Source organism: Lactuca virosa, chromosome 8 (genome assembly GCF_052849685.1).
Source record: "Lactuca virosa cultivar CGN04683 chromosome 8, Lactuca_virosa_CGN04683_v6, whole genome shotgun sequence".
NCBI lineage: Eukaryota > Viridiplantae > Streptophyta > Magnoliopsida > Asterales > Asteraceae > Lactuca > Lactuca virosa.
In genome coordinates, this window is record NC_136433.1 from 93,526,049 (window position 1) to 93,538,414 (window position 12,366).

At 37.4% G+C, this 12,366-nt stretch overlaps 1 protein-coding gene across 1 annotated transcript; it reads right to left on the bottom strand.

Annotated features, from left to right (window-relative positions):
• Positions 1-765: 765 nt before the first annotated feature.
• On the bottom strand, positions 766-3,963 carry LOC145128975 (putative E3 ubiquitin-protein ligase RF298). The gene is made up of 3 exons (XM_079063744.1): positions 3,743-3,963; positions 1,787-3,273; positions 766-1,700 (listed from the first exon to the last, which is right to left on the bottom strand). The coding sequence occupies exons 1-3, from the start codon at positions 3,744-3,746 to the stop codon at positions 1,188-1,190; spliced, it is 2,004 nt and encodes a 667-aa protein (XP_078919870.1). The 5' UTR covers positions 3,747-3,963; the 3' UTR covers positions 766-1,187.
• Between the last annotated feature and the right edge of the window lie 8,403 nt (positions 3,964-12,366).

Genomic DNA, 12,366 nt, shown 5'->3' on the forward strand with positions numbered 1-12,366 from the left:
TGGGAATTTTGATATTAAAAGGTAAATTTATTAATGAAATTGATATTCATTTATTACTATATTTATTACAATTATTACATTAAAATATTATGTGAAATTTAATAAAATAGAAAAACTTATAAAATTACATGTGGAAAAAAAATTAATTCAAAATAACCACAAAATGACATTTGGCAAATTGAATGAAAGTGTGACAAATGGCAACAAAACATTCATCTATTAGAGAAGATTTATTAATATAAAAATAAATAGAAACAATTAAGAAGAAAAGAAAAAATAATAATTAAAGGGCAATATAGTTTTTTTGGGTGGCGAAACGCGCAATAAAAATAGGTTATAGGGACAGTCCGAGTTAAAAAAAATAGGGACTAAACGTGCAAATTATCTCAAACCATAGGGACCATTCGTGTAATTTACTCTAAAAAGTCCTTTTTTTAATTTTTTTTTAATTTTAGGAGGGACAAATTTCATAAAGAAACTTGCTGAAAATGACTATTTTTCCAATTTTTGATGAGTTTGATTTGATTTCCTGAAAAAAAAAATTACAAACTACAAAAATACAAACTATAAGGATCATATTTGCAGTATTGTCAAAAATTAAATAAAATTGACCCTAAATAAACGATACAAAAAAAAAATACTCCCTCCATCCCAATATTATTGTCCACAGACAAAAAACACACAGATTAAGAAAAGCATTAATTACCACTAACTTTATATAATAAAATGACAGTTTTGTCCTTACTTTGCATTTAATGTTTCATTAAATGCTTAGTTGGTTAAGTAATAATGAGGGAGTATTTTGGTAAAAATGTTATTTATTTTTAGAAGTGGACTATTATTTTGGAACAAACCAAAAAGGAAAGATGGATTATAATTTTGGGACGGAGGGAGTACTAATTTTCGAACATACCATAAACTTGACCAAACCGACGAGGTATCATAATCGGTTGATTAGCAAGATCATCAAAAGACCAAATTTTTAAATGTACATCATATCTTCTACCTCTGCCATCTCAAAGGGGCCATTAATTAACCTTCTCTATACCCAAACCCATCTTCTATGTATCTCTTCAATCTGATCAAACTCTATATTCCAGTATTCTTTGCAAATCTAACAACCTCAACAACAACAAACAAAAAAAGGAAAACTCAGAATCTATACCCTTATAATGCTCCATGCCTCTTCAAGATTTAGCAAACCGAGCATTAATCCTCTTCTGGATCGGAGTCCTGCAAGAGGGACACTCATTCATCCTCTCCTCATGCTTCACATTGCATGCTTTACAAAGAACTTGATGACCACAAGGAACAAAAACAACAGTCATCTCTTCATTCAAACACATCACACATTCCCTATCCTTCTTCTTCTTCTTCTTCATCATCTTCTTCTTCTTCTTTTTTCTCTTCTTGCTCATATTTCTGAAATCTTCTAACCCTTTTGAAGAGTCCATGTTCATATTCATACTCATATACATTTCAGCAATCCTCTTACTTTCAGCCTCTAACTTAAACGCAGATATCTCATACTCAATCCTCTTGTTTTCAGTCTCATTCTTTTTAAACTCTTCCTCCGCCTTCCCTTTCATTATCTCATATTCTGCCATAGCCAAAGCTTCAATACGTTCTCTTTCGTTCTTGATACATTCAGCCTTGTTAACAACTTTAGCAGTCTCCCTTTCCTCCTTCGCGACCCTAATCTGAAATTTTATCAATCGCATTTATAAATATTGTATTCTATGGTAAATATTAATAAAAAAAAAGGTACAAAAATAGATAAATATACCAGGGCTTCTGAGAGGAGACATTTGGCCTTTTCTAGTTCCTGTTGCTTTTGACCCACCTGACGTTTTAACACTTTAAGCTCTTCTTCCAATGAAGTCTTTTCAGACCCAAAAGTCGACTGAGACTTTTTCCGAGCTTCTTCCTCTTTGATCAGCGCTTGTTCCAATCTTTTAGCTTCAAAGATGCTTCGATTTCTTTCCCTTTCCGACTCCTCTTTGATAACAGATTGTTCAGTCTGGAGCTTAACAATGGTGGAATTAGCCACATTAAGCTCGCTATTTGTAGTATTCAGAGTAAGCGTTGTTTCCAATAGTCTCTTAGCTGTGTTCTCATCCATGGCTTCATTATCTTTCATTTCCGCTTTCAACGTATTGACCTCCGATCGATGCTGGTTCAGCCGCTTGGTGACCTCCATAACCTTCGACGTCGCCCAATCGTCCCAGCCTTGAAGCTCTTTCTGCAACGCCTCAATTTGAGCAACTGCCTCTAATCTCAGTATATCCTTGTCATCTCGAGGCACATACTCACCATTTTCATCACAAGGAATGTTTTTCAAATAGTAATCTATGGTTTTCGGTTGTTCAGACTTTGGTGTTCCTTTTGGTTTCTCTTCGGTTTCTTTTAATGGCAAAGATGTGTTCTTGTTTTGTTCAGAAGAAGAAGAAGAAGAAGAAGAAGAAGAAGATGGTGATTGTTTGTTGATCAATGACAATTCTTTCAAGCTAAAAACTTGCTTCTTCAAGCCTTTTCTAATACGTCGTCCCTTATATGGCTTTTCTAGAAGTAAAGCAGCCTTCCCTCGAAGGGTAGCGTCTCGTTTGTGTGTAGCCATTGCGCACCAGTTTCTACAAGTGCATATGTCAACCGTTTTTTTCCCAGATTTTGAGCTTTGAGGGGGTGGTCTTTTAACATTTGAGGCTATGGTTTCTTGATTTTTAGGTTCAGATTTAGACCCAGATTCAGTTTCGGGTTCTGCAGATGTACCCATTTGTTGAAGGTCTCTTTCCATAACACTTGCTTTAGACACATTCAAATCGCACATCAAAAGACACCAAATTGCTTCACTAACAGATAGACTTGGTTTGATATCTCTAAGCGTAGTCACCATCTCCAAAACCGTGAAATCCACCAATTCGTTTAATTCTTGAAATGTATAATCCGCTGAATCATTGTATTTCTTGTTGTTACTTTGAAGAGAAAGTAAAGCACCTTCAACAATGTTTGACTCCAGGTTGCCTTCAGAGCAATGGAAAGGAGTGAAAGGACCACATCTTAAAATCGCATGTTCAGCAGCTTCCTCGGTGTACCCTTTTTTAGTAATCTTTGTGATAGCATTTTGAATGCATAGGTTTAAGGTTTCTGAAAGAAGTTTTACGAGACCTCTAACACCTGTAGTAGCGCAGTCAGGATTATTCAAGAATGCTTCGACTTCCTCCTTGGACATAACGAGTTTAGCCTTCATTGACTCCATGACTTTATCTTCAAAATCTTCATATTCCAACAATTTTGTTAGGAATTACGACTATAATTCGGGCGAACAAGAGGAAATTTGAACAAATTAATGAATTAAAATATTTTTGACATAATCAAATAAATGCAGCAAATTAATGAAAAAGTCATGGCGTCACCTTATAATCAATGCTAAATTGTATGTATTCACATTGGTTTCAGAAAATGATGCAAATAATTCACGAAAGGAGCACCATTACCTTGAACTAACTCTTTCTCTGTTAAATCGGAAAGGATCCTAAAACTCGATTGGAAAATTAATCCCAGAAGAAGAAAGCATAAAAGGAAATGTTCATTCAGTCAATTAAACAAACACATAGAGGGACATGAATTGAACTAAACCAGCTTCACACAATCAGATGAAAACCTAGGAATCCCAATTTAGTTCAGAACGGAAAACAGAAATTGTATCATCGGAATCAAGAATTAATCAAATTAAGAAACATACCCATCAATCCACCACCAATGATCTTGTGAGAAACTCGAATAATTCAGAAACACAAACGGTGGCCTCAAACTCAAGTGAAAGAAGCAACGATAGCAGAATTTAAAGAAAATGTAGGATGAAACCCAACTCCATTCTTGTCTTTTTACAAACCCCGGAGAAGAACGCTTGTTCTGCTGAAAATCAGAAGGTTGGTTTGGAGCTATTTATAGGGATTTGGGAAACCCATTTCAGCAGGATTGAAGTGAAAAGTGACAAAAACGGGCACTTATTTTATTTTCTATTATTAATATTAATTTTCATTCAATGGATATATCATGTGAATCCACAATAATATTACGATAACCTTGCTATTATATTTACCTCACATTCACATAAATCGGCACATCATTAGGATATTATATCATGGGATACACAAATACTATTATACTTACGATAAGGGATACACAAAGGATACGAATAGAATTTTCCCTTACGATAATAGAAAAGGTAATTATTAAACTAAATCATATTAAGTTACAATATATATAACTTGCAGTGGCGAATGTAGAACCGAAAACTATGTAGTTCCTTATGTAAGTTAAACTGAAAAATAACGAGAGTAAAGAAAAATAGTGGCAGACTGGCGCCTGGTGGAGGGCAGCGATTGGTTGGTGGCATTGCTCGGACGACAGACAACGTAGGGAGGAACTGGTGGTCGGTTGGGAGCAAGGAGGGGAACACTATATGATGCTTCGGAGATTTCGATCACGCCTTAGGCCAAGCAACATTTCAAATTTCAAGCCTTTTGCTATTTCTTTTCTTTTTTTGTTTAATTTTTTATTAGATCGGGCTATTCCAAATGATTAATGTGTAAGTGGTTTAAGACATTAAGCTACTTTAAGTGGACTGAAATATAATAGGCTTCATATATTTTGATCCATTTTCTTTTTGACAAAGTTTATAAGGTATGTCTTTTGAAACTATAAGGTAGGTCCCAATTTTCTTCATTCATACCTTATACCGGCTTTAAAAAAAAATAGGTGGGTCCTAGGACCCACCTTCACTCTTATTAGCTACGCCCTTGTTAGATCGGGCATGGATTGAGACATTAAGTTATTTTAAATGGATTGAAATATAATAGGTTTCATATATTTTGATCCATTTCTTTTTGACATAGTTTATAAGGTAGGTCTTTTAAAACTATAAGGTAGGTCCCAATTTTCTTCATTCATACCTTATACTGGCTTTAAAAAAATAGGTGGGTCCTAGGACCCACCTTCACTCTTCTTAGCTACGTCATTGATAACTTGGCGAGTTGATACATGTTTAAGATCGTATTCTAGACCACCCCCATGGCCTGACCCGTACAAGTCTTGTAGCAGAAAGCTTGAACACACTTTGCATGAGGAAGACCAAGTCAATAAAAGTAGTTTTCTCAAGTTAGGACTCACCCATGTTTCAATTAACATGCATGTTTCCTTATTTCTAGTTAGCAAGTTATTTCCTTTCCTATAAATGATAATCATCCTTGGCATGAATATTAAGCAGAAAAGTTAATGAAATTGTTATTTGATTTTAGTCTATCTTCTTCATCTTAATTCTTGGGAGATTAGTCATCTCGAATTGGCTTCAATCAATGGTGCTTTCATTGACGTTAATCATGCCTCCCCGCGAAGATCTGTCAACCGACGACACACCGCCAACTATCCACGAGCAACTCTCCACACTCATTGTTATTTCCACTGTTAATCTCCACCGTCTTGATGCAATTATCACACAAATGACCACCATCAACACCCTCATGATCGGCATTCAAACCGAAACCATGGCCAAAATCATGTCGCCTCTGCCTTCGCTTCCACCACAGAATCAACAACGAAGGCCGTCGCCACCGCGATTGCCAACAACGCTATCTACACTGCCACTGCCACCGCCACACCGGTCGTTATCGCCACCACCGTCGCCGCCTCCAAAACCATTGCAATTGCCAGTGTCAACACAACACCCACTTCCACCATTACCGCAACCGCCACCATCGAAAGTAACATCCAGGCAATTCCGACCCGTCACTTTTCAACCGTTCAACCCACAGTTTCCCGCTCTCGTTGTTGTAGGCACCCGTATGCAGGACCTTGAGGACAAGGTCCATTTGAAGGACGGAGGAATTGATACATGTTTAAGATCGTATTCTAGACCACCCCCATGGCCTGACCCGTACAAGTCTTGTAGCAGAAATCTTGAACACACTTTGCATGAGGAAGACCAAGTCAATAAAAGTAGTTTTCTCAAGTTAGGACTCACCCACGTTTCAATTAGCATACATGTTTCGTTATTTCTAGTTAGCAAGTTATTTCCTTTTCCTATAAATGATAATCATCCTTGGCATGAATATTAAGCAGAAAAGTTAATGAAATTGTTATTTGATTTTAGTCTATCTTCTTCATCTTAATTCTTGGGAGATTAGCCATCTCGAATTGGCTTCTATCACGAGTATTCGCATGTTGTGTAAAATATTATAATTTAATAAATATATGTAATGAAAATAACTATGTGTGGTATCATTGACTTTGAAATAATATGTTTTACACTGTAATTATTTTAAATATCGAATAAAATTAGAGGTGACAAATCAGACAATCGTATCGTGTTTTTGTCTGACACGACACGACACGATAATATTTTATGTAACTCGAACACAAAACGAAACAATGTCGTGTGTTTTTTTACTAACATGAAAACGAACCAATTAAAACACGACAGACACGACACGACACAACAAAGATAGTCTAATATAACAATTAGTTTATTTAATTAATATTTAATTATACATAACACGAAAACACAACAAACAAATGCTAAATCGTGTCAATATCATATTGAATTTTGAAAACGAACACAACACGATATCGTATTTTTTACACTTGACACGAACACGGATTCAAATTTCAATTTTGTCCTAATTTCGTTTCGCGTCATGTATTTTTGTTGTGTCGTGTCATCAATTGTCTTCCCTAAATAAGATAGATACATATTTAAATTAACTCATCTCAAGAGTGTTTATTCTTGGATAGTGTAAAATTTCATTAACTTTTGATTTATTGTATTATTAACTATTATGATAATTAATTAGTTTATATAGATATCTTTTAGAATTATATTATTTTAATTATATATATATATATATATATATATATATATATATATATATATATCCAAACATGTTTTTGTTCTCTAACAATAACAGTTTGATCTATTATTTTTTTTCCTCATAAAATGCATCAACAAATACTTTCCTCCATTCACCTGCATAAATAAAAATTTAGAATTTATATATAAAATTAGTTAACTTTTAAAAAATATTTAATTACACTTTTACATAGAGACAAATATGAGTAATGAAGTCATTTTACCTAGAGAATATCACGCCACTTAATATATTTCATGTCATCTAGGCATGATCGTCATATAGGTAAGTCAGATTTCGAGTTATCGATTTGATGTTTGTCACTTAACTAAACTGTATTACTTCCGTTAATCCGCTTTTTGGTTATTTGGTTCCAGTTTGAACAAATTCGGTTTCGTCACTCGAATAACACACCAAATCCAAATTGTTGCATTCGTCTTCTCTTACTCACGTAATTTCATCAACTTATGTAATATCTTTTGGTTATTATATTTTGGCACTCATTAACTTGGTCAAGCTTCGCAGTCGAATACATCGATTCATGTGAATATATCATATATTAATATAGAGATATACTATCTAGAGTGAAGTGTATGTAATTACTTATTTGAGTACAAATATTAAACCACCCAAGTCACGTGTTTTAATGAGTAATATTGTTCATGTGAAAAAACATTAAACCTATAACATATTTATTCAAGTGAAAAAATCACTACATTTTAAACATTTCACATATTTATTCATGTGAAAAAAATTGTAAGCACACGTGCTTGATAAAAAAAATACTCTAAGAATGAGTAATATTGTCATTCTACTCAATTAGAAGAATTAATCATTGGAATCCTAATTGTTATCTGAAAGTAAAACAAAAAAAAATCTTGTAGGTAGAGGAATATATGGTTAGCAAATGGTTAAAACGAGTGACACTTTGACCAATAGATTCATATGATTTTTGTTCGAATGAACCAAATTCAGATAAAAGAGTAGTTTGAATTGAATGAAGTTAATTAGCATCACCAGAGTATAATTCTTTCAATCTTACCCATATTTCATGAGCTGTAAGACAAGAACTTACCAAACGAAAGGTATATGAAGGAAGAGCAAACCTCAGAATTTTGAATGCCTTTAAATTGCACAACATCAATTCTTTTTCTTCAGATACAATAGTCTTTTTAGCAGCAAGATCATCAAATTCCTTTTGGGTACATATTATATGTTCAGTCTTTGCTACTTTGAACGGTCCTTCTTCGATTGCACGCCAGATACTCGAACCATGATTTTCAATGCTATGAACATAGTCCTCAAAATGAAGTGCCCATACTTCATAGTCTTCTAGAAAGAGAATTAGAATTCGATTTATAGAACCAATAGCACTATGAAGATTTAATGAAATCGAGTGAGAATCTTTCTTAGACATTTTCGAGAAAATTTCAATAGAAAAAGAGATTACAATCAGATTTGTTTTAACGCCTAGTTTCTGGTACGCATTTATGTATAAATTATTCATTTCAATAGAGCTACTCGACGAGTTGGAAGCCCCAGACTCGTCGAGTAGAATCAAGTCTTGGACGCGGGTTTTCAGCTATCTACTCGACGAGTCGAGAGCCCTTGATTCGGTGAGTAGGTCTGCCAGAGTGAAACCCTAATTTCGGGGTTTTGCACCCTATTTAAGCATCTTAATCCCCACCTTTTGGTCTTATTTCCGGCCTCCAAGTCCTAAACCCTAATCCACGAAACCCTAGAGCATTTTGTGAGTGTGTGAGCCATTCTTGAGTGATTTTGTATGTTCTTGAAGCTAGAAGAAGAAGAAGGAGCTAGAAGGTTCAAGGAGAAGATAGTAGATCCAGGGATTTCCTTCCATCCTCATCACTTTCTGGTAATAAAGTCTCTAGCTTGACTATTATTTCATTAGATCTTTTTAGTTCCATTTTATGATAGTTTTGGTTCAAGAATCTAGATCTTTGGGACATGGACGTCCCAAGTAGCTTACCCTTTCAGATCTGGAACCATTAAGGGTTGTTAAGGCATAAAGGTGCAAACTTTATGCCATTGGAGCCCCCATGCAAGCCTTAAGGATGTTATTATGGCCTTTTAAGCCCCAAAAGGCCATGCATAGAAGTAAAGTCTGAGACTTTACGTGTTCATGGGGATTCTAAGGCCTAGATCTTGATTTTCATGCCTTGGGTTGGGGTAGTGAGGCTTGTGGACAAAAATCTATGTCTTAATGAACTAGGGTTTTAGCTAAACCCATTAAGAAGGGTTATCAACGGGTAACGTTGGAAACTTTACCCTCAAAAGATCATTTACAGTGTGTAGAGGAAGTATGGACGTTGTATTTGGAGAGTAGAGGCTTAATCTGTTAAGATGGCCAAACAGACAGAGGAACTCATCGAGTCCATAGAGGAACTCGACGAGTTGGATTGGGTTGTCCCGTTTTAGCTTAAGGTAGAACTCGAAAAGTCGGTGAAGGGACTCGACGAGTTGATTCGGTAGATCGCAACTATAAGTAGCTTGGGAACTCGACGAGTCGAGGGAAGACTCGACGGGTTAGATCGCGATTACAGGTTCTAGGACCCGACGAGTTGATGGAGCAACTCGACGAGTTGGGTTAACCAGAAGGTTAACTTTGACCAAAGCGTTGACTTTGACCAGGGGTAAAATGGTCATTTTACCCTAAGGATAACTATTAGGTTTTGACTAAGTGATATTGTGTTATTAATAGCCGAGGAGTCGTTGGTGCAGCCGTCAGAGATTCCTCACTCGAGATTTCAGCAGTCAGCTTTGCGAGGTGAGTTTCCTTCAATAGAAACGGGTCTACGGCACCAAGGTCGGCCCGTATATGTGATATGTTAGTAGCTGAGTGTAGGCGGGGCCCGAATCTCATAGTATCCGAGTGTGGGCGGGGCCCGAATCTCGTAGTATTATTTGAGTATAGACTGCTTGATAGGAATAGATATACTTGTTGTCTATGTGATACTTGTATGCATGTTAGTAGCGGAGTGTGGGCGGGGCTCGAATCTCCTAGACAGCGGAGTGTGGGCGGGGCCCGAATCTCCTAGGCAGCTGAGTGTGGTCGGGGCCCGTATCTCCTAGTTGCATGTTATGTGTATGGTATGTGGTAGATTGGGGGGACTAACTAAGCTTCGTGCTTACAGTTTTCAGTTTTTGGTTTCAGGTACTTCCACTAGCAAGGGGAAGAGCTCGGGGTGACTGCATGACACACACCACTGTTTATAGCCTGGGATGTTTAGACTCTGATATTTTGACACATGGTTTTGATACAGTGTTTTGATATGATGTTTTGGATACATGACTTGTGATTTTATTATGATGTTAATGAATTATGGTTTTCTTAAATGATTTTAAAAAGAAATTTTTGGACCGTATTTTTTGGATGTTTGAAGTTGATATTAGAGCCTTGGTTTGAGGGATTCGGACACGCTCTCGGGTGTGTCTGAACTCAAACTAAGGAATTGGTATAAAAATTTTCTAAAGAAAATCATTTTATAAAAAGAACTTTGAAAAGAAGAAAAGAATTTCAAAAAGAGAAAAGGGTGTGGTGCATGCAATCAGCCGAGATCAAGTAACTACTCCCAAATTACCCATACAAGTTATGGTGCATGCAATCAGCCGAGATCAAGTAACTACTCCCAAATTACCTATACAAGTTATGTTATGATATGTTTATGAGAACTACATGCTAGAGTAGGACTAAGGATCTAGGAAGGATGCCTTATGTGCCTTTTATGTGTGTATTAGCTTTATGAATTGCATGCTAGTACAGATTAGTCAGTGATATGATGGTATGATTAGGATATGCTTGATTATGTTTACTTGATGCTCGAATGCTGCTTGCTTTGTGCTTTTAGGAGTCTTAGTTATCTTTTACTAACTAGTAAACGAATATGTTAAGTTACATATTGCAAGGATTAAATAATTTCAGAAGGTTAGGTCTAGCTCTATTTCGCAGCTCTTGTTTGAGTCCAACTGTTGTAGGGTAGGATCTCTCATTCGAAGAATTATATAGTCTTAGTGATATGTAATAGTATTCGCAAGATAGTTAGGGGAGATAGTAGGGACTTCTTATGCAGCTGATAGCGGAGAGTGAGTTGGTGATTACCCTAGGGCAAGCCTAGGATGAGATTAGCATGAGATCAGCAGTAGTAGTAGAAGGGACTTGGTGGAGTCAAGGCAGTTCTTGAGGAAAGTACGGATAGATGTGGAAGGTAGTATGGGCCCGTACTACTGAAAGCAGAGGATCCGTACTTAAATCAAGGAAGGCTGAGATGAATCTAGGAAACTTGTAGTATGTGAGATCCCTCGAGTTATGATGAGTATACTGATGTTTGTTATGGTGTATTTTCAGTATGGTGACACTACGCACTAGGCCAGACGGCAGTTCAGGCGCCGGTGAGGGATCAGGCTCGGGCTCTGGGGCCGGGCAGCTGGATGAACAGATGAGAGAGTTCATCTCGTCTGAGATTAGATGCAGCATTCTAGACCAGACTCCTGTGATCTTTGGATCGGTCAAGGTGGGCATCTTGGAGATACTTGATGAGAGGCTGGGTGCATTCCGCACCGAGATGGCGGCCATGCTGGAGGCACGCTCACTGACATTCAGGGAGTTCAGGGCTTGTGGATCTCCCGGTTATCATGGGGCTCGAGACCCCATTGCGAGTACCAGATGGTTGGCAGATGTCGCCAACGCATTCCGCACCAGCAGATGTCCCGAGGGGGACAATGTCTGACTTGCATCCTGTCTTCTGAAGGACAGGGCATATAATTGGTGGGAGGAGGTCGGACAAGCAATTGGGTATGATGTGGTTTTAGATGCGATGACCTGGATTGATTTTTCGTCCAGGTTTAGGGCCGAGTTTGCACCTGTGATTGAGGTGCAACAGCTAGCTAGGGAGTTCCAGGATCTTGAGCAGACGACAGAGACTATGGTGGAGATCACCGCTAAGTTTAGGGAGAGGGCCCTTCTCGTTCCGCAGTATGTGGCGGACGAGGAGATGAAGAAGGCCCGGTATCATGAGATGTTGCGGAGTGATATCCGCAAGTTTGTAAGCCGCTCCAGCTGCAAGACGCTGGAGGATATGATTGTTAAGGCTCGTGAGAGAGAGAGAGATTGATTTAGAGATGGAGAGGAAGAGGAAGCTAGAGTCGGTGTCTGGCGTGGAGGGTTCAGGCAAAAATACTAAGGTAGATTCCCAGGGGAAGGTCCAGCAGGGCCGAGGCCATTGCGGCAAGTGTGGCAGGGGGCATGATGGGCCGTGTTTTCACACCCCCGAACCGTCAGAAATAACGGCGGAAACGTTCGGAGGCGGGTGACGTCATGTGTAGTATCACAACAGTTGTATAATAGTAAGCAAAGTAAACACAACCATTACATTACAATATGATTAATTACATCTGTTTGAAAACATAGTTTGTACATAAGAGTATATAACAAAAGTAAAGG

Excerpts from the sequence above, each read along its gene's own strand:
- LOC145128975 (XM_079063744.1), bottom strand. Across the intron at positions 1,701-1,786 it reads GTCTCCTCTCAGAAGCCCTG|ATTAGGGTCGCGAAGGAGGA; the intron begins GTATATTTATCT and ends ATAAAATTTCAG.